The sequence below is a fragment of the Salmo trutta genome, chromosome 3 (genome assembly GCF_901001165.1).
Source record: "Salmo trutta chromosome 3, fSalTru1.1, whole genome shotgun sequence".
Lineage (NCBI taxonomy): Eukaryota > Metazoa > Chordata > Actinopteri > Salmoniformes > Salmonidae > Salmo > Salmo trutta.
In genome coordinates this window covers 23,146,831-23,174,363 of record NC_042959.1, presented here as the reverse complement: position 1 = coordinate 23,174,363, position 27,533 = coordinate 23,146,831, and the positions used below count along the sequence as shown (strand labels likewise).

At 41.2% G+C, this 27,533-nt stretch overlaps 2 protein-coding genes across 4 annotated transcripts; one reads left to right on the top strand and one right to left on the bottom strand.

The window, feature by feature from the left end:
• The first annotated feature begins 1,350 nt into the window (after positions 1 to 1,350).
• Positions 1,351 to 24,345, top strand: LOC115170594 (electron transfer flavoprotein-ubiquinone oxidoreductase, mitochondrial). 3 transcript variants are annotated; one of them, XM_029726859.1, is made up of 13 exons: positions 1,351 to 1,584; positions 2,575 to 2,727; positions 3,697 to 3,926; positions 8,154 to 8,235; positions 8,373 to 8,491; positions 8,796 to 8,873; positions 9,069 to 9,215; positions 9,490 to 9,630; positions 16,043 to 16,186; positions 17,150 to 17,318; positions 17,935 to 18,117; positions 18,352 to 18,573; positions 23,003 to 24,345. In XM_029726859.1, the coding sequence occupies exons 1-13, from the start codon at positions 1,539 to 1,541 to the stop codon at positions 23,164 to 23,166; spliced, it is 1,878 nt and encodes a 625-aa protein (XP_029582719.1). In that variant the 5' UTR covers positions 1,351 to 1,538; the 3' UTR covers positions 23,167 to 24,345. The 3 variants fall into 3 exon arrangements, with proteins under 3 accessions (XP_029582719.1, XP_029582728.1, XP_029582722.1); XM_029726868.1 differs by having other exon boundaries at positions 1,412 to 1,512; XM_029726862.1 differs by lacking the exons at positions 1,351 to 1,584; positions 2,575 to 2,727 and adding an exon at positions 2,762 to 3,007.
• Positions 23,629 to 27,533, bottom strand: LOC115170620 (peptidyl-prolyl cis-trans isomerase D-like). Its single transcript, XM_029726878.1, has 10 exons — positions 27,366 to 27,533; positions 26,718 to 26,858; positions 26,325 to 26,431; positions 26,005 to 26,193; positions 25,667 to 25,783; positions 25,328 to 25,434; positions 24,977 to 25,121; positions 24,616 to 24,702; positions 24,343 to 24,385; positions 23,629 to 24,104 (listed from the first exon to the last, which is right to left on the bottom strand). The coding sequence occupies exons 1-10, from the start codon at positions 27,448 to 27,450 to the stop codon at positions 24,016 to 24,018; spliced, it is 1,110 nt and encodes a 369-aa protein (XP_029582738.1). The 5' UTR covers positions 27,451 to 27,533; the 3' UTR covers positions 23,629 to 24,015.

Sequence of the window (27,533 nt, the reverse complement as noted above, 5' to 3'; positions counted from 1 at the left end):
GATGTGAAATGGCCAGTTAGTTAGCGGTGGTGCGCGCTAATAGTGTTTCAATCAGTGACGTCACTCGCTCTGAGGCCTGAAGTGGTTGTTCCCCTTGCGTTGCAAGGGCCGCAGCTTTTGTGGCGCGATGGGTAATGATGCTTCGTGGGGTGTCTGTTGTTGATGTGCGCAGAGGGTCCCTGGTTCAAGCCCAGGTTGGGGTGAGGAAAGGGACGGAAGCTAGACTGTTATACAAGCACACTATGACAGTCGTGAAGAGGGCACGACAAAACCTATTCCCTCTCAGGAGACTGAAAATATTTGGCATGGGTCCTCAGATCCACACTGTGTGGTCACACTCTCCGCAGCCGATGTAAGACCTTTAAACAGGCCGCAGGGCCAGACGGATTACCAGGACGTGTACTCCATTCTCATCGACGGGGCTGTAGTGGAGCAGGTTAAGAGCATCAAGTTGCTTGGTGTCCACATCAACAAACTAATATGGTTCAAGCACACCAAGACAGTCGTGAAGACAGCACGACAAAACCTATTCCCCCTCAGGAGACTGAAAAGATTTGGCATGGGTCCTCAAATCCTCAAATGGTTCTACAGCTGCACCATCGAGAGCATCCTGACTGGTTGCATCACTGCCTGGTATGGCAACTGTTCGGCCTCCGACCGCAAGGCACTGCAGGGGGTAGTGCGAACGGCCCAGTACATTACTGGGGCCAAGCTTCCTGCCATCCAGGACCTCTATACCAGGCAGTGTCAGAGGAAGGCCTTAAAAATTGTCAAAGACTCCAGCCACCCTAGTCATAGACGGTTCCGGAGCGCCAAGTCTAGGTCCAAGAGGCTTCTAAACAGCTTCTTCCCCCAAGACTCCTGACCATCTAGTCAAATGGCTACCCAGACTATTCACATTGCCCCCCCCCCCCCCCCCCCCCCCCCCCCACACACACCACTGCCACACTCTGTTGTCATCTATACATAGTAACTTTAATTAACTCTACCTACATGAACATACTACCTCAACTAGCCAGTGCTCCTGCACATTAACTCGGTACCGGCATCCCCCCTGTATATATTGTTATTTTTTACTGCTCCTCTTTAATTACTTGTTACTTTTATCTCTTATTCTTATCAGTAATTTTTGAAACTGCACTGTTGGTTAGGGGCTTGTAAGTAAGCATTTCACTGTAAGGTCTACACCTGTTGTATTCGGTGCATGTGACTAATAAAATGTGATTTGATTATGAAACGGATACTGTGTACATGTCTCTGAGTCAATCCAGTCAGTGTGAGATCTACATTTACGCAGGTATCGCCTCTTTTCCCTCACGTGAACGTGCCAGACCATTGCAGCTTCTGCGCAGTTACTGGTCATTTCGACGGTATGTTATGTATGTGTTATGAGACGGATTTTATAACGTGTCTCTGGAGGAGATTTGTGGTTTTATCAGACTTCCACGATCATTGGGGCGGCTGAGCTGCGAGAGCACTTCGTCTGTACCCAAAGACTACCGCTGCTAACTGGTGAGCTAGCTAGTACTAGCTGACTAATGTTAATTCATACGATGTTTCCAGCTAGCAGATATTCAATTCAAGGTAAGTTAGCTAGCTATGCACACGCGTGTCAATTTCCATGTTCTCTCTCTTGCCTTTTGACACATATTGGTCCCCCTAACTTTTCAATGATAGTTATCAAAACGACCTAGCTATAATTTGAGAGTGGCATGCACTAAGATTTTCATAGTAAGATGGGTGACATTAGCTTTGTGAAATATTTTTACGCTAGCTAGTTAACGTTAGCTATCTCCACTCTGGCACTGTAGCTAACTAGCTAAACTAAATGTAGGGCAAAGTTGAAATCAGATGTAGTGCACATGAACGACTGTCCTTGGGTCAGAATATTATTTTAGTACGTGTATAACAAAGATAAATTGGTAGCTACGTTTCCTCTTACATTGTGTGTTTTGAAACCACTCTTAGAATAATATAAATATATGCACTTTTAAAAGTAACTTGGCTGGCTAGCTAGCTAACTTTGTAGCTTGCTATAGTTATTGCAACCAATAGAGGCCAAGTCTGAGTGGATGGATCCTCCAAAGATTGAGGGACAGTTTATGGCTTGGTCAGGGAGATGATTGAAGAAGAGTCTGTTGAGGATCCTGTAGAGGGCTAGGTCTTTTTGTTTCCTACTGATTTGTTGCTACTATATGTGATAACTTATCTGGCTGATACCAGTACTCTGCTGACAATCTCAGAAAAGAGACAAGTGCACATGCCCATACAAATATCTCACAAGCTGCTAGGCAGAAGAATAGTGACACATTCAGTTGCAGTGTATTATACAGTTCTGCTGTATAGCCCAATAAACACTCACATAATGAAGTCATGATCATTTGTTACTTCTCCTTCAGTTGTGTGATCCATCGAAACCAGTGACATGAGTTGCCCAGGCCACCATGAGTGTACTTTTGACTATGTGATTGTTAGTACTGTGCATAAGATAACTTGTGAAAAGTAGGATCTAACTTAATCAGCTTCCTTGCCAGTCCCAGTCAGCACTGACCGGATCTGCCTTGTTCTTTGCAGCCCAGAGGTCTATAAGAGCGTTGAAAACAGTGAAAGCAGAACATGCACCTCCACAGCTCTACACATGGAGATGGAAATGCTCGTCCGCAGTAACGCCTCGCATAACATCACACTACACAATCTGCCCCAGGGACAAAGACCCACGATGGGAAGGTACATAACATCACACTGCACACTCTGCCCCAGGGACAAAGACCCACGATGGGAAGGTACATAACATCACACTGCACACTCTGCCCCAGGGACAAAGACCCACGATGGGAAGGTACATAACATCACACTACACAATCTGCCCCAGGGACAAAGACCCACAATGGGAAGGTACATAACATCACACTACACACTCTGCCCCAGGGACAAAGACCCACGATGGGAAGGTACATAACATCACACTACACACTCTGCCCCAGGGACAAAGACCCACGATGGGAAGGTACATAACATCACACTGCACACTCTGCCCCAGAGACAAAGACCTGCTACGTGAAGGTGCATAACATCACACTACACAATCTGCCCCAGGGACAAAGCCCTGCTACGTGAAGGTACATAATATTACATTACACAATCTGCCCCATAAACAAAGCCTTGCTACGTGAAGGTACATAACATTACACAATCTGCCCCAGGGACAAAGACCTGCTATGGGGGTAATCCTCCTCATCTATGGTTCACCTCATCTATGGCACACTGTCTGAAATGGAATGTATTGCATTATGCAACACCCAAACACCTTTGTTTTTCTCACCTAATCTCACGTTAACTTTTAAATAATCTCATATGTGAGTGACTGGGGAGTATATTAGGCGTATGTCTTCCTAAAACAAACATTTGTTCTTCAGTGTATACTATTGTAAGTTAAGTTATTGTAACTGATTTCAGCACTAAACATTTCCACTTTTGACATTAGATAGTACTAGATACTGCTATTCATTCCAGTTTGTCTTACAGAGGCTTGTGTAACCTTGCCCGAGACCTGAAGACTTGTGTGAGCTCTCCCAAGCTAATGACTGTCGCTGTAGCTCAGTGGGCTAACACAGTTCCTGTGCCGCTCAGATGACCCAAGTTCCAAACCCAGTTGGTGACATACCTATTTGTGTGTGGTGTTTTGTCTCTGTCCAGGTGTGGAGATGGAGCGGTTTGCCGACGAGGCCGATGTGGTGATAGTGGGCGGGGGTCCCGCAGGGCTGTCGGCAGCCATCCGGCTGAAGCAGCTGGCCAACGAGCAGGAGAAGGAGCTGCGGGTCTGCCTGGTGGAGAAGGCCTCTCAGATTGGCGCACACACTCTCTCCGGGGCCTGCCTGGAGCCCAGCGCCCTCAACGAGCTCTTCCCAGACTGGAAGGAGAGAGGGGTATGTTAGTGTGCAGGGCTTAAGACTTTTTCCACTGGTGACACTGTTGCTACCAACTTTTTTAAGTTGATGGCACCAACACATGATTTGGTCACACCAAGTCTTCAGGTATTCAATGCTCGATAATTATTATATATTTTTTTTAATTCACCTTTATTTAACCAGGTAGGCCAGTTGAGAACAAATTCTCATTTACAACTGCGACCTGGCCAAGATAAAGCAAAACAGTGCGACACAAACAACAACACAGAGTTACACATGGAATAAGCAAACATACAGTCAATAACACAATAGAAAAGTCTATATACAGTGTGTGCAAATGAGGTAAGGCAAAAAAATAGGTCATAGTGGTGAAATAATTAATTACAATTTAGCAATTAAACACTGGAGTGATAGATGTGCAGAAGATGAATGTGAAAGTAGAGATACTGGGGTGCAAAGGATTAAAAAATTAAAATAAAAAAATATGGGGATGAGGTAGTTGGATGGGCTATTTACAGATAGGCTATGTGCAGAGATCTGTGAGCTGTTCTGACAGCCAGTGCTTAAAGTTAGTGAGGGAGATATGAGTCTCCAGCTTCAATGATTTTTTTTTTTGCAATTCGTTCCAGTCATTGGCAGCAGAGAACTGTAAGGAAAGGCGGCCTAAATAGTAATTGGCTTTGGGGGTGACCAGTGAAATATACCTGCTGGAGCGCATGCTACGGGTGGGTGCTGCTATGGTGACCAGTGAGCTGAGATAAGGCGTGGCTTTACCTAGAAAATACTTATTGATGACCTGGAGCCAGTGGGTTTGGCAACGAATATGAAGCGAGGGCCAGCCAACAAGAGCATGCAGGTCGCAGTGGTGGGTAGTATATGGGGCTTTGGTGACAAAACGGATGGCACTGTGATAGACTGCATCCAATTTTCTGAGTAGAGTGTTGGAGGCTATTTTGTAAATGACATTGCCGAAGTCAAGGATTGGTAGGATAGTCAGTTTTACGAGGGTATGTTTGGCAGCATGGGTGAAGGATGCTTTGTTGCGAAGTAGGAAGCCGATTGTACATTTAATTTGGATTGGAGATGCTTAATGTGAGTCTGGAAGAAGAGTTTACAGTCTAACCAGACACCTAGGTATTTGTAGTTGTCCACATATTCTAAGTCAGAACCGTCCAGAGTAGTGATGCTGGACGGGCGGGCAGGTGCGGGCAGCGATTGGTTGAAGAGCATGCATTTAGTTTACTTGCATTTAAGAGCAGTTGGAGGCCACGGAAGGAGAGTTGTATGGCATTGAAGCTCGCCTGGAGGGTAGTTAACACAGTGTCCAAAGAAGGGTCAGAAGTATACAGAATGTTGTCGTCTGCGTAGAGGTGGATCAGAGAATCACTAGCAGCAAGAGCGACATCATTGATGTATGCAGAGAAAAGAGTCGACCCGAGAATTGAACCCTGTGGCACCTCCATAGAGACTGCCAGAGGTTCGGACAACAGGCCCTCCGATTTGAGACACTGAACTCTGTCTGAGAAGTAGTTGGTGAACCAGGTGAGGCAGTCATTTGAGAAACCAAGGCTGTTGAGTCTGCCGATGAGGATGTCGTGATTGACAGTCGAAAGCCTTGGCCAGGTCGACGAATACAGCTGCACAGTATTGTCTCTTATCGATGGCGGTTATGATATCGTTTAGGACCTTGAGCGTGGCTGAGGTGCACCCATGACCAGCTCGGGAACCACATTGCATAGCGGAGAAGGTACGGTGGGATTCAATATGGTCGGTGATCTGTTTGTTAACTTGGCTTTCGAAGACCTTAGAAAGGCAGGGTAGGATAGATATAGGTCTGTAGCAGTTTGGATCTAGAGTGTCTCCACCTTTGAAGAGGGGGATGACCGTGGCAGTTTTCCAATCTTTGGGGATCTCAGATGATATGAAAGAGAGGTTGAACAGGCTAGTGATAGGGGTTGCAACAATTTGTGGCGGATCATTTCAGAAAGAGAGGGTCCAGATTGTCTAGCCCGTCTGATTTGTAGGGGTCCAGATTTTGCTGCTCTTTCAGAACATCTGATATCTGGATTTAGGTGAAGGAGAAATGAGGGAGGCTTGGGAAAGTTGCTGTGGGGGGTGCAGGGCTGTTGACCGGGGTAGGGGTAGCCAGGTGGAAAGCATGGCCAGCCGTAGAAAAATGCTTATTGAAATTCTCAATTATCGTGGATTTATCGGTGGTGACAGTTATTTCTAGCCTCAGTGCAGTGGGCAGCTGGGAGGAGGTGCTCTTATTCTCCATGGACTTTACAGTGTCCCAGATAATGACCTGTGTCCCATAATGTACCTGCATTCCATACAGAACCAGGCTAATAATGACTAGCCATCTTTAAATTAGCATGCCCTTGCAGGGCTTGACATTTGGGTAAATTTGTTAGTGGGCCAGTGCCAGCTGAAAGCTACTGGCCTGGGAAAGTGGATGATGCGCATCATATAAATATTATCTGTAATTTGCATGCTAACCAAGTAGCCTATAATTAATTTGCATGCTGACCAAGTAGCCTATAATACTTACCCTCCATACAATTTCATTTTATCTTGAGAATATCATATTTACATTGATTGTTTGCACAAATGTCATTAAGGGTGTTATTGTTAGCCATTTTATTTTGAACAGTCACTCTACAGTTATTATTTTTCCTGGTTTCGGAGTTTTCCACATTTTTGTTTTTAGGTTATCACTCACAAAAAAATAAAAAGATTGGATGATCTAAGTCCACATCAGGAGACCACTTTTGAGGTCTGGGAACAATCAAAAACATTTCATTAGAGGGTGTAGTTACCCTTTAATTAAATTGCACGCCTTGCAAGAGACCGTTGTTTGGCTAGCGGTGTTTTTGTACTGTACAGTGTAGGCTACATGAGATTGCAAAACAAATGTCCCGCAATTGATACAAATCATCATGATATCATTCTGTCAGGTAGACATTTAATTGGGAAGGTGTTTTGGGAAAGCCTTTAGAAATGTCCATTCAAACAGCGCCTGATGACTGAATCGCAATGATTCAACCACGACTTCGGACCAAACTTTTTGTGTACCTGGTCTGCATACCCATTGCTGTTTGAATAAATCTTGAAAAATGTAATACATTTACAAGCAAATTGTGAACCAAAAACGAATGTGACCAGCTATATAAAAACATCGCTGCTGCCCTAGCAACCAGTTAAAAGTAGTTTTGAGCCCTGGTTGTGTCATCTTATGTCTCTGTGTGGAGTCAAATGTGTGTGTAGGACCTGTGTGCTATCTGTCTCTAGCTTTAACTGTTACATATAAATGGGTCTCTAACTTTCAATTTGTCTCTAACTTTCTCTTCTCATTTTCATTCTTGTCCTTAACTCGTTTTTCTTGCTCGTGTGTGTGTGTGTGTGTGTGTGTATTCCTTACTTCAGGTAATGGAGACAGGCAACGATATCATTCATTAGGCTAACTGGCAAGCTTATTTGACTGGTGACATCTACTCTGGGTAAATGAGAATATTTGAGCAAAAACTTCTAATATTTGTATTTTCCTTATTTTATTCTGTTAGTTATTGCAGGGTTGGTGTCAGTTCACCATACACATTCATGAATTGAATTAAGCTCCTAGTTCCACTGAGAGTGAGATTTCTAAATGAAATGCAGTGTTTTCCCGGCGGAGCGCTGCTGGTAAATTCATATAGGGGGAAAACTGAAATGCCCTCCCAGATCAAATTTTATTTGTCACATGCGCCGAATACAACAGGTTTAGACCTTACTGTGAAATGCTTACATGCAAGCCCTTAACCAGCAATGCAGTTCAAGAAATAGAGTTAAGAAAATATTTACTAAAGAAACTAAAGTAAAAAATAAAATTGGAAGCTGCTTCAGTAGGTCTGTTGGAAATGTTACAATGTCATCCAGAGGAAAGAAGCATCTTCTCACTGAGTTTACTTTGCAGGAGTTTCTTTCCACTGAGAGAGTTTAAAATGAAATTGTCCACATCTCTGCTCTTCATTATTAGAAAGGCAGTGAGGGATATGCAGCATATGCACAATTCACAGACATCTTGTGTTAGATGGATACACACAGGATATGGACCTGGCATTTTCTTGGTCTTTTTTTCATTTTTAGACAGAACTATGACAGTACATCACAGTCCCAGACAACACTGGGATACTTCCCACTGGAATGTCTTCAAGCAACACAGGCTAAAGATAAAGTGCTAGCGTTATTTTTGTACTGTTCCCTTAGGCACCCTTGAACACGCCAGTGACAGAGGATGTGTTTAGCCTTCTAACCAAGAAATACAGAATCCCCATCCCAATGTTGCCAGGTAAAGTCACATGCATGTTTATATGAAATGACACCTCTAGCTTGTCACCTGTAAGCTCTGTTCTAAACATACAGAAATGATGGTATTAGCCTTGACTGTTCAGTCTGTTTTTGTGCAATTGTTTGATTTTCCTATAGGTCTGCCCATGAACAACCATGGGAACTACATTGTGCGGCTGGGCCACTTTGTGCGTTGGTTGGGAGAGCAGGCTGAGGCGCTGGGAGTGGAGATATACCCCGGCTACGCTGCTGCTGAGGTGAGCCCTGCCCACTTTCTACCTCTCACATTTTAAGAAAACACAGGCCATCTTACTAATGTAGGGGTGACAATTACTGTTGACAAGCTACATTGATCTTTTCTCGAACGTCAGATTTTTCTCTGTAAACATTTACATAATTGGATGCCGTTGTCAAAATATAGGCCGTGATATTTTGAGGCGTTTTCATGCCTGAGATCGATAACTGATTTCATGTGTTGACGAGGCGTGACTGGCTTTCATTGATCGTGTTCGCTTGTATTCTACTTTCAAAAGTGTTTAATTTCTGATTGTGTTTTTTTAGGTTTTGTTTCATGAAGATGGAAGTGTGAAAGGAATTGCTACCAATGACGTGGGCATCGCTAAGGATGGTTCGCCAAAGGTAAACTTCTGCTGTACAGTCACTTATTCACCAATGTGAAGCATACAGTATGACTTTGGAAGTTTAGAGTTGGATTGTAAAAACGGCAAGTTTGATTAAACACAAAGAAGAATCAGCACTGAATAGAGTATTTATGACAAGTAGCCTCATCCCTGGTGTATCAGAATAACATGGTCCTCTACATTGCCTCTGCAGGACGTGTTTGAGAGGGGGATGGAACTCCATGCTAAAGTAACACTGTTCGGAGAGGGCTGCCATGGCCACTTGGCCAAGCAGCTCTACAGGCAGTTCAACCTCAGGGAGAACTGTGAACCACAGACCTACGCCATTGGCCTAAAAGAGGTAACTCCCCCTGCCCCCTCAAATCCAAAAGGGTCTTTCTCAAAGTGTCTTTGGGCAGAATTAAACAAATACTCTAATTGGTTTTCTGTTTTCAACCAGTCATCCATTACAGATTGAAAGGGTCCATTCATTTATTATAATTTGTAGTAGCTATTATTTCTAAATGGATCCAAATTAGAATGGCATATTGATTAAATTTGACATTGGAGTCATTTAGCAGATGCTTTTATGCAGAACGACTTCTATGAATGGTGTTATTTTTCTGTTTGACCAGGTGTGGCTGATTGATGAGAAGAAGTGGAGACCGGGCAGAGTGGAGCATTCGGTGGGCTGGCCGCTGAACAGGAACACGTACGGCGGCTCCTTCCTCTACCACCTGAACGAGGGCGAGCCACTGGTGGCCTTGGGCGTTGTGGTGAGTCCCTGTTATGGTGGCCATTTAATGGCAACAGTCAAACTACTAGACATGCTAACACTTTCAAACGGTCTGAACTCTAAATGAAGTTACACTGACCTCAGTGGTAAAAAAGTATGTCAATGTACTATACCTCTACCCATTATCTTATTGGCCTTTTTAAGGGGATGCTTGTCAGCTTATCATGTGAATCTTAATTAGGCCTAAAACAACAACTTAGGGCCGTTACGGTGACCGTATTACCACCACACCGGCAGTCATGAGACATGGCCGCAGTCAAATTCCACGGTAATCTCCTTTTATGCACTCTGAACATGCATTGGTATGGTACCCAACTCGCTAACCGTCAAGTCGCTAATGGTCTGTTACTCAGCGCTCTATTGTCCCTCTAACCACTCTGACATCAATGCAAATGCCTTTGAAATTCATATCAAACACATAATCAAAACAGTATCATGGTTTTAAAACCCACCGTTAGGCTACATTGTTTGACCTCACTGTGATCGATCAATTTGAAGATAATGTTCAACGGCAGGTTGTAACTGAGTGGAAAACATGGTCGTTGAGGATGTTGTTTCGAAGCCAAACACAATGAAAAGGACAGCGCTTTCTAAGGTGACGATTATTTAAAAGCGTTTAATACGTAGCATGTAGAACACCCATACACATTAGAGCTTATGCAGACGCATAGGCCTGTAAAGTGCCTTCAGAAAGTATTCACAATTTATATAAATCTGAATTAAACAACAACTCTGAAGCAACTATCAGCAAACCAAAAATAATCACTAAAACAGAGATCACCCAAGAATAAATATTAGATAGTGTTAAACATTCACACGGAGAAAAGCACGAGGAATGGATGGCTTTCCCATGGAATTCTATTCAACATTTTGGGACAAAGGAGCCCCCCCCCATTTACACAAATGACAACACACATCATTCAATTCAGTGCTTCCTAGTTCCATGTATCAAATAGTTATTTCAGTTATATTAAAACCAGGAAAATCTGTAGTCACCTGCTGATTTATATACCCCTAAGTTTAATAAATTCTGACAAATAATAACAAAGCTTAAAATCAATAGAATGGCAAAAGTCTTACCAGACTTGATACATATCAATCAAACAGGGGTTATTAAAAAATGGACTCTTACAAACAAACAAATACAAGAACAAGTTTAATACAATATGCAAAAAAACAAGATATAGATTGATCAATAATGGCTGTTCATGGTGAAAAGGCGTTCATCTTGAATGGCCTTTTTTAGTCCACTTCGGAAGCTTTCAACTTTCCAGCTGAAATAATACATTTTAATAAAAATATTGTACTGACCAATGTAGACTAGTTTAAAATACATGCAACGTACATACCACAACATTTTGATTTGAAATCTTTTGGATATCAGAGCAACCTTGAGGGAATCATATTTGAGTCAAAGGATGTTCATGTAATAGGGAAGATATGCAAAACCTTGCAGAGAGCATATCCAACTGAAAATGTATTAGATAAATATATATAAACTATTGGAACCAAGACTTGGAGGAAAGTCGGAGCATAACTAATGAAAATGTACTCTTACTCCAGTATAAACCTAATGTATAGAATTTATTATATAAGAGACAAAATTCACAAATTCTACAGCACAACGTCAGAGTCATGACTTAAGTGTAAAACTAATAATGACTAAATAACCCATGCTTTCTGGGAATGTTATAAAGTCTGGAAGTTGTGGGTGGAGCTAGAAAGCTGGCTGTCAGAGGTATTACAATGTAAACATACCTTTAATCTGTCTGTGCATATTTCAAGACATGAGATACCCAATGGGCTGGATGATTCTCTTTTCGTCACTTATCTTGAAAAAATGTATACTAAAAACTTGGAAGTCAATCAATCCGCCATCATTGAGACACAATAGAAAAATCTAATGATTTATTATTGAAATAGCATGGGCGACCATACAATTTTAAGGCCAAGTGGCAAACAATAATTCAGACGCTAGAGATGGAGATCTGGGTAGATTATATGTAGTCTGATGATGACATGTAGTCTGTTTGTTTCTGTAAGTTGTTTGTATGTAGAAGTTTTTTGGAGTAAAGAAAGGGGGGGTATTATACAAAATAATAAAGTGTTCGCATCCCTTGACTTTTTCCACATTTTATTGTGTCCCTTTGAGCATGGTGAAGTTATTAATTACACTTTGGATGTATATCAATACACCCAGTCACTACTCAGTTGCTGGAGATGAAGGAAACCACTCAGGGATTTCACCATGAGGCCAATGGTGACTTTAAAACAGTTACAGAATTGAATGGCTGTAAGAACTGAGGATGGATCAACAACATTGCAGTTATTCCACAATACTAACCTAATTGGAAAACTTGGTTTCGTATTTGGTATTTTATTAGGATCCCCATTAGCTGTTGCAAAACCAGCAGCTACTCTTCGTGGCGTCCACAGAAAACATGAAACATAATACAGAATGCCATATAATACAGAACATCAGTAGACAAGAACAGGTCAAGGACAGAACTACTTACATTTCAGTCTGCTTTCCTACAGACACTGGGAGACAAATTCACCTTTCAGCAGGACAATAACTTAAATAGGGCTGACCCCATTTAGTCGACTGGTCGAGATTTCTTTAGTCGAGCAGTAGCAAATAAAAAATAAACAAAGAAATCATGGTGTACAAGAAACCTGTCTGATTCGCTCCTATTTGAGTGGACTGATCCATTGTGGAGGACGTGGGGGTGGCACAGTCCAGTCTAAGACGTGCTACTAAAATTGTAAATGGTTATATTATTACACGGTATTATACATTTCATAACATGCGCTTTCTCCCACATTGCATAGTGGTTCTAAAACCCATCAGTGCGCTGTTAAATTGGCACCTTTTCTTAGACCATATTGCTATGTGCATAATAGCAAAGTTAACCAGCATATTGGTGTTGAAAACAATGCGGTGGAGGCAGCAGCAGCAGTGTTTGGGGACTAGAAAACAGCCCTGCCTTAATTGTCTAAGAAAGTTGGAGAGGAAACCCCAACTTAATTTGATCTATAATCAATAGCCTAACTGTTAAATAAATCACCTACATACATCTTCATAAATTAGACAGATCCTGCTTCTGTTGCCTGTTTTGAGTGTTTGTTTAATAGCCTACTGATTCCGTGAACACCAAGCCTCCCGCAACAATTTAACATTCGTCTGTTTTTAATCTTTGCTATGCTGTAATAAAGGCTTTACACTTTTTTTTGTTAGACCAGCCTCTCTGGTATTATTTTTTATTTATTTAGTGTTTACACTGTTCCAAATGGTCTAAAATTATATTTATTATAATAATAACCCTCCTTTTTCATTGAGCTACTTATTGTTATTATTATGATCATTATAAGTAATGTCATTATCATTAGTAGGCTTAGTATAGCGGCCTTGTATAACCACCATCGAGCTGTAGGCCTAAGAGTGCGTACTGTTTAGTCTTAATACCGTAACGTACTCTGGCCTATATTTCAATACTTATATAAGCTACTGTATCAATCAATAATGTGTTCGTTCATGTCATCACACAGTATACGGGTCATTCATGATGTGAAATGCAATCAAGCATTTGTTTTAAAATAAAATAACAAAGCGACCATTGAATAATTAGCGTAAACAATAAATAGGCCTAAACCGAATGAATGCAACAGTTTTTAGTCTTTGCTGTGATAAAGGCTTTCCAATTTTTAGCAACAGACACTCTGGTACGCTTATCATTTATTTAGTGTTTACATTGTTCCAAACGGTCAGAAAAATTATATTGTACTCTAACAGCACCTTTTTCTTGATCTCCAGTATTTTCCACAACTAGTCCATTTTATTCCACACATCTGACTTCCCCTTTACCTCCTGAGCAACCAGTAAACATTCCCCCGTTTCGAGTTTATTTGTCACATCCTCTGCATCCATATTTCAGTTACATGTGTTACGGTGTTATAACCTATTTATTAATGTGATTATGATAAGCTATAGGTCAGGCCCTATTGGTCATGTACATGCGATGTTACATGTCATGTAAAGAGAGCAAGTGAGGAAATAGGGAATGTTTTTTTCTAAACAATTGAGTGACTTCGGTAAATAACTTTTCAGTCAAATGGCTGTAATTATGTTGCAGCTTCAGCAACACGGAAGGTGCGATACACTGTTGATGACCTGTGGTAGTTGCTGCAGCAGGGAGGAGAGCAAGACAATGGGTGCTTGTCACACTGTCACTAGCTGTCTTTTTTTTACACATCACAGCAAGTCTGAGCCAGGCCTGGCACAATCAAATCAGTTGCAGTTGGAATCCCTCTAGTCATTTGTGTGTCTTAATTATTTAATCAAACAGTTCGCTTAAAGCATCAGACAAGCTCAGTGCGTATAGTTGATTTGTTTAAAACACACAGGATGTATCTAATATATGAAAAAAATACATTTAAAATTTCCGACCAATTGATTGGTCGAAAGAACAGAACTCTTTTTATTTTTTTATTTATGCTTAATTATTATTATTTATTTTTTTGATTGAATATTAAAAAACATACAATATACTTGCAGTGAAGCCGCTCAACAACACCACACCAGTCATCCAACAGACTCCCATTCAGAGCGACACAACAAAGCATCTAGGGTCAACGACCTGCTCAAGGGCACATCGACAGATCTCCCACATTCTTGGTTGACCAAGATTATAATTTTTGGGGGGGACCGCCCTAAACCTAAAATACAAGGCCAAATACAGTATACACTAGAGTTGCTTATCAAGACGAATGTTATGGCAATTCTTGAAAATGTCTGTCTATCAATAATCAACAACCAACTTGACAGTGCTTGAAGAATTTTTTTAAGAATAATGTGCAATTATTGTACAATCCAGGTGTGCAAAGCTCTTAGACTTACCCAGGAAGACTCACAGCGGTAATTGCTGTCTAAAAAACCTTGAATTAAAATAATGATTGTGCTGTTATACGGTAGCGTAGTAGCCTATCGCATGTTACGCAAAAACATACAAAATATAAACAGATTTAAGATGTCTTTGGCACATAATTGGTGTAGCCTAATACCTTTTTTTTTTCTTTTTTTTTTTACAAATTCTAGTATTCGCATTTGAGTGTGGACTGTAATAGTATACATTCTGGATGGACTGGTTATCTTATGTTACGCTCCAAACGTTCTATGCATGAGTCTGGGAGAGAATATATACCTTAGGCCTAGGAGATGCTGTTGGTTCATTTATTGTGCAGGGCGGCTTACAGAGTTTAGCCTACAATTATAGTGAATTTGTATTTGATGTTGAATAGCCTAGTAATAATATATTTTCATAATTAATAGGCTGACATATTTACGTTTAGCTACGGAATATCTCTCCCTCCTTCATTCCTTTCTCGAGCGCGCATAAAGAGGCTGTCAACAGTTTAATGAAATGTGTTTCATTGTGAAAACGTGTTACTATCGATGATTCTGAACATATTTCACTTGGTTACCTGGCATGATTAAAAAACTAACCGTGGGAAAGCGGCCTCCATCCGCTATTCGGGTGCATAAGGATGTATTTTGGCCCCTGCACCTGTTCCTGTCCATTTGATAATGGGCCATTCTAAATCGAAACGAATTTTACATATAAGTAAAGACAAAATTACATTGAGAATAGTCTGGAGGGTGAAAATATGATCACTTGATGAGAGAACAGCATGTGCAACCTGAGGCAAGGAACAGGGGGCAAGCTTTTTTGCGACTTTCTCAAATCATCAATAGCCTATAGTCGCACCATGCAGCCCATATATGTTTTGATTTCTAAGACATTCTAAGGTTTGTATCATTCACAACTAAAGTTGCCAAATAACTCTAAATCTAGCGTATAGGACCTGTTTTAGAGTTATAACTGTTACGCTCAACATAGCCACTTTATGCATACTCTATTTTATTCAGCCAAGTTCAATTATATTATTCTTAATATAATATAAAATAATGGCTGGGGACTTCTAAGCATATCTTGTCTGCTAAATTAACAAGCCTATGGCATGGCGCATAACCAGATAACATACAGTAGACACTCAAATTCTGTTCTTCTGAAATACATTTTCTTATCATAATGTTTCTTTGGAACTGCCTAAAATAAATCATGGATTTATTGTGATGGTGTATATTAAATTGATTTATTAGACTTTTTTTAAATGTGGATGTTCCAAAGGCGTGCATCAGTGGCTTGTTTGCGTTGAGGCCTGGAGATGCTAAACGTGTTTATGTTAATTAACGGTCAATTACCGTGAGACCGGCATAACCGTCTGTCAAAATGTCATGACCGCCACAGCCCTACTTGAGATGTGTATAGCTAAAACTTTTATGTAGATCATACATTGTCAAAAACGAATGTTGTGTATTACCCCACTCCCAGGTTGGGCTTGACTACACCAACCCGTACCTCAGCCCTTTCAGAGAGTTTCAGCGATGGAAGCACCACCCCTTCATTGCCAAGACCCTGGAGGGAGGGAACAGAATCGCCTACGGAGCCAGGGCGCTCAATGAGGGAGGCTATCAGGTGTGTGTGTTATGTGTATATTATTTATGAACTACTCAAAGGTGTGTGAATGTGTGGCTCTGTGCATGCTTCAGTGACGATAGCTGTTTCCATTAACTTGTCCAGTTTTTTTATTTTTTTTATATATATATTTTTTGAGAGAGTTTGCATAGAAAGTAGATGTGACAGTTTCCTGCTACGGTGCATTTCCATTGGACTGTCTTGTGTCAATAAAAACAGCTGGACTTAATGATGTAATGAAGTCGCTAAAAAAAAATATCTCGTGTTGCTTGAAGTGTTTCCATTATTAATTTAGATGTTGTGCATTAATAAATTGGGGACAGCCTGTATGCCCTCTTACCTATATGTCTCAGGTACAGCCCCCAAAAGCCAGCATGGATAGAATGAACTAATATCATCCATATTCTAATAATTCTCATGTGCCAACTTGCACTCCTTCAGATCTGAAATAATTGGATGGTGAAACTTGCCAGCCAACCAGAAAAGCAAGGTGAAGCAATACAGGCATTCTCGAAAGTCAGGACAATCCTTATCCTGCAAATAAACTTTTTATAGTTGAAAAATTAGATTTTAGCAAGCAGTAGCATTTACAATTAAATGTGGAGTGGAGCTTTATAGTTACGTGATGACATCATGTGCCCCACGTACCTTGAAATTATTAATCAGTCATCAGTTTCCATTATAAAGAAAATTTCACAAAAGAAAAATCCATCCCTGTCAAACAGATAAAAATGTTTTTGATTAAACAATTCCATTTAAAAAAAAATACATTTTAGCGACATTGCTTGTGTTTAATAAACCTGGTTCAATGGAAACCTGGCTACTGTGTGTCTTGGCAGCAAAAATGGGAAATGCATCAATCTTATGTCAGGTTTTCCACTGGTTCTGAGGTTCCTATTCAGTGAAAGCATTTGAGCATTACATTCAAGATTGTAATCTTTACCTGTCTGTTCTTCCATCCAGTGCCTACCTAAAGTGACATTCCCTGGGGGTATGCTTATCGGATGCAGTCCGGGCTTCATGAACGTACCAAAGATTAAAGGCACCCACACGGCCATGAAGAGTGGCATGCTGGCCGCAGAGGCCATCTTCCCCAAAGTCACAGCCAAGGACCTAGCATCTGAAACTGCAGGTAACCTAACTGCTGGGGGGAGAGTCATATTTCCATGGTGATCATATTATTTTGTAGGCCAAACCAGTTGGACTCCACAAACATTTTCATGAGAAGACCGATTTTCGGGATGTCTCCTGGTCTGACAAACACTACTGTAGCTCAGCCACCTTCCACCTCAGATGCGGAAGGCCGACATAAGCGGATGGAGTGGATTAAGATGCAGCCCATACCAAAAAAACCACATCTAGCTTAAACAGATGGGGATTTTGATGGGGATTTTTTTTATTGTGGTAATTAGATTGACGCACGGGGACTCTAAGGATTAAGCCAGACCAAAACCCTTTCCTTTGATTAAATACACACACACACACCTCTCGTTACTTGAGGTGAAACCTAAGGCACATTTCTACACAATAGAATATGCACTCAACACACTATTAAAGAGTGTAATTTGTTGAAGAGACTCTTATCACTAATGCCAATAGGAGAACATTGATGTTAATTGCTTCTTTCCAGTTTAATTTTTGTATGTACATGCATGGAATTTTTACACAAGGTAAATGAGCAGTTTAATTTGTGGGTGATATTCTAACATCTTCTGCTTTACAATGAGTTATTATCTGATGTCCTCCAGGACTTCATGTACCTGAATATGAGGACAATTTAAAGAAGTCTTGGATCTGGAAAGAGCTATACTCAGTAAGGAACATCAGGCCCTCGTTCCACAACTACTTTGGGCTGTACGGGGGCATGGTCTACACCGGTGTCTTCTACTGGATACTCAGAGGGAAGGAGCCATGGACACTAAAACATGCAGGTACAACATATTGAGGTTGTTTTGTATGATGCGTTCATCAGATGGTTATATAGCAACTCTTTAAATGTAAGAATAAAAGTAGCCCTCCTGGATGCTTTTTTTTTAGTTGTCTTTGGACAAGGCAACAGCAAAATCATGCTCTCAGGCTGAGTGAATTGCCTCAGGGAACAAACCAAGGTTATTTTATCTGGTCTGGCCTGTAAGGTTTGATAACTTCCAACTCTTTTACCCTAGGCCTGGACTCGGCCCAGCTGAAACCGGCTAAGGAGTGCACGGCCATCGAGTACCCCAAGCCCGACGGCAAGCTGAGCTTCGACCTGCTCTCCTCGGTGGCTCTGAGTGGCACCAACCACGAGGGGGACCAGCCCCCCCACCTCACCCTGAAGGACGACAGCGTCCCCGTGGCCAACAACCTGGCCATCTACGATGGGCCTGAGCAGCGCTTCTGTCCAGCAGGTACCACTGATGCACAATTACACATCCATCTTTTGCCAATACACCATAGGAACATCACTTAGATCTTAAAGGGTTGGATAGGTATGAGCAATATGTTATGGGTTGTGTTCCAGGTTGCAGTAGTGTAAAAATACTTCAAAGAGCTACTTAAGTTTTTGGGGGTATCTGTACTTTACTATTTATATTTTTGGCAACTTTTACTTCACTACATTCCTAAAGAAAATATTGTACATTTTACTCCATACATTTTCCCTGACACCCAAAAGAACTCTTTACATTTTGAATGCTTAGCAGAACAGGAAAATTGTCAAATTCATGCACTTATCAAAAGAACATGTGGTTATCCCTACTGCCTTATGTTCTGGCAGACTGATGTCTGAGTGTTGGAGTGTGACCTTGGCTAGCCATGCATTTTAAAAACAAGAAAATGGTGCCGTCTGTTTTGCTTAATATAAGGAATTTGAAATTATTTATACTTTTACTTTTGATACGTAGTATATTTTAGCAATTAAATGTACTTTTCATATTTAAGTATATTTAAAACCAAATACTTTCAGACTTTTACCCGAGTAGTATTTTACTAGGTGACTTTCACTTTTACTTCAGTAACTTTCTATTAAGTATGAATCTATACTTTTACTCAAGAATGAGAATTGGGTACTTTTTCCACCTCTGCCAGGTTGTCTTTTATTGCAGTAGTGCTTCGCATCTCTGAAGATTGCTGTGTAATATTACTGTGGTGCCTCCAGGCGTTTTGAGATCCAAATGAGTGTATTTGGCTATTTCAGTCACACCCGTTGCTGACAGGTGTATATGACAGGTGTATAGAATCGAGCACACAGCCATGCAGTCTACATAGACAAACATTGGCGTAGAATGGCCTTACTGAAGAGCTCAGTGACTTTCAACGTGGGACAGTTGTAGGATGCCACCTTTCCAACAAGTTTGTTTGTCAAATTTCTGCCCTGCTAGAGCTGCCCCGGTCAACTGTAAGTGCTGTTATTGTTAAGTGGAAACGTCCAGGAGCAACAACTGCTCAGCCGTGAAGTGGTAGGCCACACAAACTCACTGAACAGGACCACTGAGTGCTGAAGCTCGTAAAAATCGTCTGTCTGCGGTTGCAACACTCCCTACCGAGTTTGTCGGGAGCTTCATAAAATTGATTTCCATGGCTGAGCAGCCGCACGCAAGCCTAAGATCACCATACGCAATGCCAAGTGTCGGCTGGAGTGGTGTAAAGCTTGCCGCCATTGGACTCTGGGGCAGTGGAAACGCGTTCTCTGGAGTGATGAATCACGCTTCACCATCTGGCAGTCTGACGGACGAATCTGGGTTTGGTAGATGCCAGGAGAATGCTACCTGCCCTAATACATAGTGCCAACTGTAAAGTTTGGTGGAGGAGGAATAATGGCCTGGGGCTGTTTTTTATGATTCGGGCTAGGCCCAATTTGTAGCAACAGTTTGGAGAAGCCAGGTCTAATCGCTCCATATTAATGCCCATGATTTTGGAATGAGATGTTTGACAAGCAGGTGTCCACATACTTTTGTAGTGTATGATAATCTGTGCAGCATGACTGCAATGAGGACGACCTGGAACATGACCAATAACTCCAAGTGGGAGGTATGGGGCTAGGCCAGGGGTATAATTGGATATTACCAAACATTGATAATTATATTGACAAGATAGACGTGACCGCTCTAACAATGGTAATACATGTCCTCAAACATGGAAGGCAGGCGGGAGGAGACAAGATCAGGTGGGACCATTCTAGCCAATGAGAGGGCTAGAACGCGTGTGAACAATGGGCCATAGTGATGGAGGACTCATCTTTGGATCTGTGCCATTATGCAGGGCTGCCCAATCCTCTTCCTGGAGGTTTTCATTCCAACCCTAATTTAGCGTATCTGATTCAGCTAGTTAAGGTCTTGTTGAGCAGCAAATTAGTAGAATCAGGTGTGTTAAAAAAGGGTTGGACTGAACCCACAGGACAGTAGATCTCCAGGAAGAGGTTTGGGCAGCCCTGCATTATAGTGTCTGTGGCAGCATAGTAGTCAATTTTCTTCTTCATTGGCTGATTGCTCCCAGCTCATAGGAATCCTCACCCAGTTGACTACTTTAAAATGGTGGAAGCCCTCTATGTCCATGCTAAAAAGGTTTATATCCATGATGAGTCCTCTCTCTTACAACAGGCAAAACTCTGATATAAAGTAGTATTTTCATTTTCCAAAGTTGCCGAAATGCCACTTATCAGTGCATTCATTATAACCTAACCATTACGAAACGTATATTAGATCAAATAAACCTCACATAGCACATTAGCAATATATTTGTTAACCAAATTCGTCACTCTCATTGACCTCCATACAAAAATGCCTCACTTGGTGGTAGGGTTGCAAAGGGTCAAACTTTCTGGGAAATGTCCTAAATATTCCATGGCATGTTAAGCCTGGGAATTTTGCTTAAATTCATCAAGTAAGTTAGTATTTTTTTGTGGGATACACATAAGGCAATTCTTAGTATGGTGGCATATTTTGGTTAAACTATCCCCAATTCAATGGAATCGCAACCTTTGCATGCACAGTGCATTCTTCCATCACATGTACAGCTGATTCTCAAGATCTTGCCTTTTTGAATATTCCCCAAAATGTGCAACCCTACTTGGTGGGCTTATTTTTCTGGACAGATTTAAAACCTCTCGCATCGCCTCTTCCTCTCTGTTATGACTGTCCACTGAAAGACCTGACCCTCTATCAATAAAGTAAACCCAAGCAGAGTGCACACCATTGCTGCTTCCAAGTGTTGTCATTGCCTGCACAACCAATATGACTCAACATTGATATTGTTCGGCACAGCCAGGTTTATTCTCTGTGAAATGAATATCAAACCCAATGCTGCTACAGAGGCAGAGCTGTAATAAATACAGTATGATTGATTTGATATGCAGACAACACTGTTAGAAATCAGTCTTCTCCAGATGTCTGGCCTAAATTACTGACCCAGAACCTGGGATTTATATTTCTGCATCTCTTTCATGGTTTCCCATCCATAAAGAATGTAACTATTACAAACTTTTTAGTACCACCCATTAAATACACTGAACAAAAATATAAACGCAACATGTAAAGTGTTGGTCCCATGTTTCATGATCTCAAATAAAAGATCCCCAAAAAGTGTCATACGTACAAAAAGCTTATTTCTCTCAAGTTTTGTGCACAAATTTGTTTACATCCCTGTTAGTGAGCATTTCTCCTTTGCCAAGATAATCCATCCACCTGACGGGTGTGGCATATCAAGAAGGTGATTAAACAGCAAGATCATTACACAGGTGCACCTTGTGCTGGGAACAATAAAAGGCTACTCTAAAATGTGCAGTATGGTCACACAACATAATGCCTGAGATGTCTCAAGTTTTGAGGGAGCGTGCAATTGGCATGCTGACTGCAGGAAAGTCTACCAGAGATGTTTCCATAAAATGTCATTTCTCCCACCATAAGCTGCCTCCCATGTCGTTTTAGAGAATTTGGCAGTACGTACAACTGGCCTCACAACAGCAGACCACGTGTAACCACGCCAGCCCAGGACCTCCACATCCAGTTTCTCCACCTGCAGGATGGTCTGAGACCAGCTACCCGGACAGAGGATGAAACTGTTGGTTTGCACAACCAAAGAATTTCTGCACAAACTGTCAGAAACCGTCTCAGGGAACTTAATTTACTTGCTCATTGTCCTCACCAGGATCATGACCAGACTGTAATTTGGCGTCGTAACCAACTTTATTGGGAATAAAAAAGCCATAGTGTAGGGCCTCCCGAGTGGCGCAGCGGTCTAAGGCACAGCATCTCCGTGCAAGAGGCATCACTACATACCCTGGTTTGATTCCAGGCTGTATCACAATCGGCCATGTTTGGGAGTCCCATAGGGTGGCGCACAATTGGCCCAGCGTCGTCCGGGTTAGGCCATCATTGTAATTAAGAATTTATTCTTAATTGACTTGCCTAGTTAAATTCATTTTAATTGACTGATTTCCTGAAATGAACTAACTGTAAAATCGTTGCATTTTTGTTCTGTGCAGTACAATGCATTTACACTGAACAAAATCTAAGATTTCTGCAATCTTTTATTTCAGGTCATGAAACATGGGACCAACACACTTTACATGTTGCGTTTATATTTTTGTTCATTGTAAGTAGTACCACCATTGAAATGTAATTTCATTATCTAATGGATAATGACAAACATTGACTGTCTGGGAGGACTGCACACACCTGCGGTAATTCTGGCTGCATAGCTATCATTTCTCACATCAGTCATTAACCTATGTTTCTTGATAACAATCACACGAGTCACCACCAGAGTAGACTTACAGTATTAGTTTGAGTTGTCAATAGATTTGTCTTTCTTAACTCCCTTCATTCCCCCTTTCACTAGGTGTATATGAGTACGTTCCACTCGAAACTGGAGAAGGTATGAGGTTGCAGATCAACGCTCAGAACTGCGTCCACTGCAAGACGTGCGACATCAAGGACCCCAGCCAGAACATCAACTGGGTGGTGCCCGAAGGCAGCGGAGGACCAGCCTACAACGGAATGTGATTTCCCTTTTCATTCAGACATATCACGAGGCACCAATTGTAGCAGTGAGGTCAGAGGGTGGAAACCTCAAGTGTGGTGTCTGCAAAAACACATTCAGGGCTTGCTGCCAAGACAGCTTTTATAATCTACTATACTGTGTGCAGATATGGAACTGAATGTCAACATTGTAAAGTATGGGCATTAAACAGTGACTTTGGTTTATGTATGGTTTTCTGAATGCAACTAAAGTATGTTATATATTTGTATGCCATAAGCAGAAGAAGCTGCATTGACATGGATCGAAATCTCTTCGAATCAGTGCCAAAATTGAGGGTTATTTCATTAGCTAGTTGCAGGTGCCATTAGTAACAACAGCATATGATCTATGAGATACTGTACATAATGTCATTAGTGGGTAGAATGTATGCGGGTGAATAAAATATTTACCGTGCCTCGGTGTCTTACTACATACTTCTCTCATTGAACTTACAGGTAGTATTTAATTGCATACAGGTGGAGTATGGAAATTTCTAGAAATAGAGTCAACTAACCAACCACATTTTATCTTTATGGCTTATATTAAAACATTCAGAAAAATAAATAAAGGGATATTACAGTAGTTATTCAGAGTAAAAATGACAATGTGAAATACTCTTGACAAAATGCTGACAGGTTTACACTTCCTCAAAAATAAAAATGCTTACATTTTGTTACGTATCTATACTTCATTTTCAGCTACCCTTGTGCCACTCATTAAACAGTCCTGGTTTTCAATTTGAACCTGTATTGCAGCTAGCTGCCTAAACGAAATAACTATTGGCAAGTGGACTTTAAGAATCGGTCTATATCAAATTATTGTCTGATATACCTTCATGCAAACATTTTGGAATAGATTTGCTTCTCTTTCTCCTTTTCCTCCTTCACTTTTATCTGGACTCTCTTCATCTCGTTTCCGATTGCTGTTAAAGGATGCAAAAAGTAAATTCACTTGGTCAGGCAAGGAAAACAACCGATCATGATGAAATGAAAAATCTAATGATCTGTCAAAGGGGGTTTCTAAACAAGTTTAATTGGATAAATATACTGCTCTCACTATTGACCATGTATTCTATAGTTAGCCTTTGGGATATTGAAAGGAACACGTGAAGACATGATCCCCCCTGGATTGATTGTCACAATAAAAAAAGCAGTAAAAACCTTTATCCTCTGGTGCAATTTCTTGAGCTTTCTTCAGATCACTCTAATGGAACAAGTTGAAAATATTTCAGTGAGTCAACAGACACCGTGGCAAGTCAACTTCACTGATTTAAGAAAACAAGTTGGCCCAACTCTTGACGGCATCCTTTAGTGCAAATAAATAGTTCTGTGGCATGGGTTCCAGTCCAGAAAGAGCACATTTTAGTTAGGCTGGCACCAAGGCTACACATTTTTAAGTCAGAAATATGTCTGGTATGATAAGTTTTTCTTTACCATGGCTTTATTGTACTCCTTCAGTCCTTGCCAGGCCTGGGCCCTCCTAAACAGAGCCTTAGTGTTTTTCTGGTTCAACTCCAGTGCCTGCAAACAAACACACAAAATCAGACTAAATAGGAACTGCACTAAGTTTTACGTGTTTCTTTTAAATGTTTATCTACAAATATATGTATCCTAAGTTGCACTCAATCAGTTCCATAGAGACTTACAGTACTGGCCACGAATGGTCTTTGAATCTTTGCCATTAATAAACAATCGTGCTGTAGTCTTTGCCATTAATAAACAATCGTACTGTAGCCTAGTGATGGTAGTGTGATAGGGCTTGCTTGTAGGATTTTGGCTGGCCTAAAATACTTACCTCGTCACAACTATCCATGGCTTCCTGCCAGAGTTGCATCTTCAGTTTACAGGCAGCTGTGTTGAGAATGCAGCTCAACGCTGTGGGCTCCAGCTTCGCTTGGGCCTTCTCAATCTCCTGCTCGTCTCCGCCAAGCGCCAGATACCTGGCAAGAGACACATTTCACCATTTAGTCCACACTTTGCTAGCCTGGTCCCAGATCTGTTTGTGCCATTTGGCCAACTTCTATGGTCATCGCACATTCAAAAGCATGTCATGCTTTTGAACAAGCAGACAGGCCTAGTTCACAAGCAGGCCTAGTACACAAACAAATCACAGCAAGAGAAGAGTGAGCCCGGGACCATGTTTCACCTGAGAGCTTTGGAGTACTTCTTGATTGCAGACTGCCAGTCTTGGTTCTTGAAGAAGTTGTTCCCAATATTCTTAATATCTTCAGCAGCAGACAGGACTTTGTCAACCTAACCAAAAAGACAAGTGAGACTTTTATGCCATTTTCACAATCACAGCAATTCATAGTTCATGATACACTTTTTAATTTGACAGACTAAATCAATACACATATGCTGATTGAGGTTGAATAAGGGTTAAGACAATTTTCTTTGCTTATTAATACTTAGTAGAAAGAACTACTAATATTCTCTGAATATTTTAAGAGAAGCATTCAGAGAAAAAAAAGGTAGGCCTACTAACATCTTTTAAGTCGACGTCCTCTGGATAGTCTGGATGGGTGTCCCCTGAGCCATCATTCGGTGCTACTCCCCAGTCGTCGCCATCTTTATGCTCACCACACTCAGCAATTACACATGGCTATGTGGAAAGAAACATCAGAGCAGAACAGTTAATACATGATGAGCATTTCACAAGTGTCACGTACCTTACAGAAAAATACTAGGTAATCTACCTGCTGGCTACATAACATACAGCTTGCTGCAGTTTTAACATGCCTCAAAACAACCTCTGATGACAATGTCATCACACACATTACACCAAGCTCCAACTTAATGTGGCAGTTGCTTTCACTGATTTACCTTGACAGGCGTGTCCTCGTTGGTCTCTATGGCCTCCAGTGTTTTCACCAGCCCCATCCCCTTCAAGACTTGTCCAAAGACCACATGTTTGCCGTCTAGATGAGCAGTAGGCACAGTGGTGATGAAAAACTGGGAGCCATTGGTGGCGGGTCCAGAATTGGCCATACTCAACAAGCCCTCTTTGTCGTGCTGGAGAGGAGACCGACGCCCACATGTTAATTTAGAGAAGACAAAAAAAACTTAAAGTATATGTTATAATTAGGGCCAGGTATTTATACTAGCCCCATGCCGTTATTCCATGCCGTTATGAAAATCCTTACCTTGTAATAGAAGTTCTCATCTTCAAACTTCTCCCCATAGATGCTCTCTCCTCCAGTGCCATTCTGGTTGGAGAAATCACCTCCTTGGATCATGAATTGCTTGATGACTAAAATTGATTGACAGCGTAAAATACATGTAAAAGGTCATTAACTTTCTGAAGTTTGTTGCTATAAAATTGATTTACAACTGAATTATTGATGTGATCTATAATAGCTATGCACCGGTAAAAGAGGTTTCAAGGTAGTAATTTATAACAAAATGAGGGGAAATGTAGCTACATGGCTACTGCAGATAAAGCTTCAGTTACATAGCTATAAACCGCTTATGAATTTGAAACTGTGGGTGTTTGGGGCAGAGTTCCACACAGACAGTGGAAAGCCATATTTACTTACTCCTGTGGAAAGGACATCCTTTGAAATGGAGTGGTTTCCCTGTGGTTTTGCCAGTTCCCTTCTCACCAGTACAGAGTGCTCGAAAGTTTTCAGCAGTTTTGGGGACAACATCAGCAAACAGTTCGAACACGATTCGGCCAACTGGTGACAACAAACAAAATAAGTCACGACTGTGTGGATAGCTGGTCTTGATAAATGCAATTTTCTAAGTAGTTGTAGTAACTAACTCATACAAATTAGCCGTTTAGTCCTGAACTGGATAATCGGGTAGATACTGGTGTGTTGACTATTCATGCAAGACATGACAGCACGTGCTTCAAATGCAATGTACTGGTAAGTTATAATTGCGAATGAACGGTAACAAAGTTGCTAGGCTAACTAACGTACATTCACAGACAGTAAAATTAGCTAACAAGACAAGCATCTAAATGTTTAAAACAGCATGCAAATGGCAATTTTTTTATTTAACATGGCTACATTGGTCGCTGCAGTTTGGCTGTGTCGTAACGTTAACAACCTAAGAACATGATAGCTAGCTTGAATGAATGTGCTTTTTCTATAAACTAATATTACCCGGTTCTGCTAGCTATCCATTAGCCTATCGAGTCCAGTTGTTCGACTAAACGCATTTATTGAAACTGTCCTAACCTCTTTCACCACCAATGTTTACATCAAGGAAGACACGGGGGTTTTCTTTGTTTGAAGGCTTGGTTACTGGTGTTGCGTTAGACATTTCTAAAATTACACAATTCTAAACGGTATCTACTTCCACGGTACTCCCGGTTGACTGCGAGCTTCAATCTCTGAGATTTGACT

Coding starts and splice junctions, on each gene's coding strand:
- LOC115170594 (XM_029726859.1), top strand. CDS start 1,539: ATGTTAATTCATACGATGTTTCCAGCTAGCAGATATTCAATTCAAG. Junction 1,585..2,574: donor TAGCAGATATTCAATTCAAG/GTAAGTTAGCTA, acceptor TGTTCTTTGCAG/CCCAGAGGTCTATAAGAGCG. Junction 17,319..17,934: donor CCTAGCATCTGAAACTGCAG/GTAACCTAACTG, acceptor GATGTCCTCCAG/GACTTCATGTACCTGAATAT.
- LOC115170620 (XM_029726878.1), bottom strand. CDS start 27,450: ATGTCTAACGCAACACCAGTAACCAAGCCTTCAAACAAAGAAAACCCC. Junction 26,432..26,717: donor AGGATGTCCTTTCCACAGGA/GTAAGTAAATAT, acceptor AATCAATTTTAG/TCATCAAGCAATTCATGATC. Junction 25,784..26,004: donor ACGAGGACACGCCTGTCAAG/GTAAATCAGTGA, acceptor CTTTCCACATAG/CCATGTGTAATTGCTGAGTG.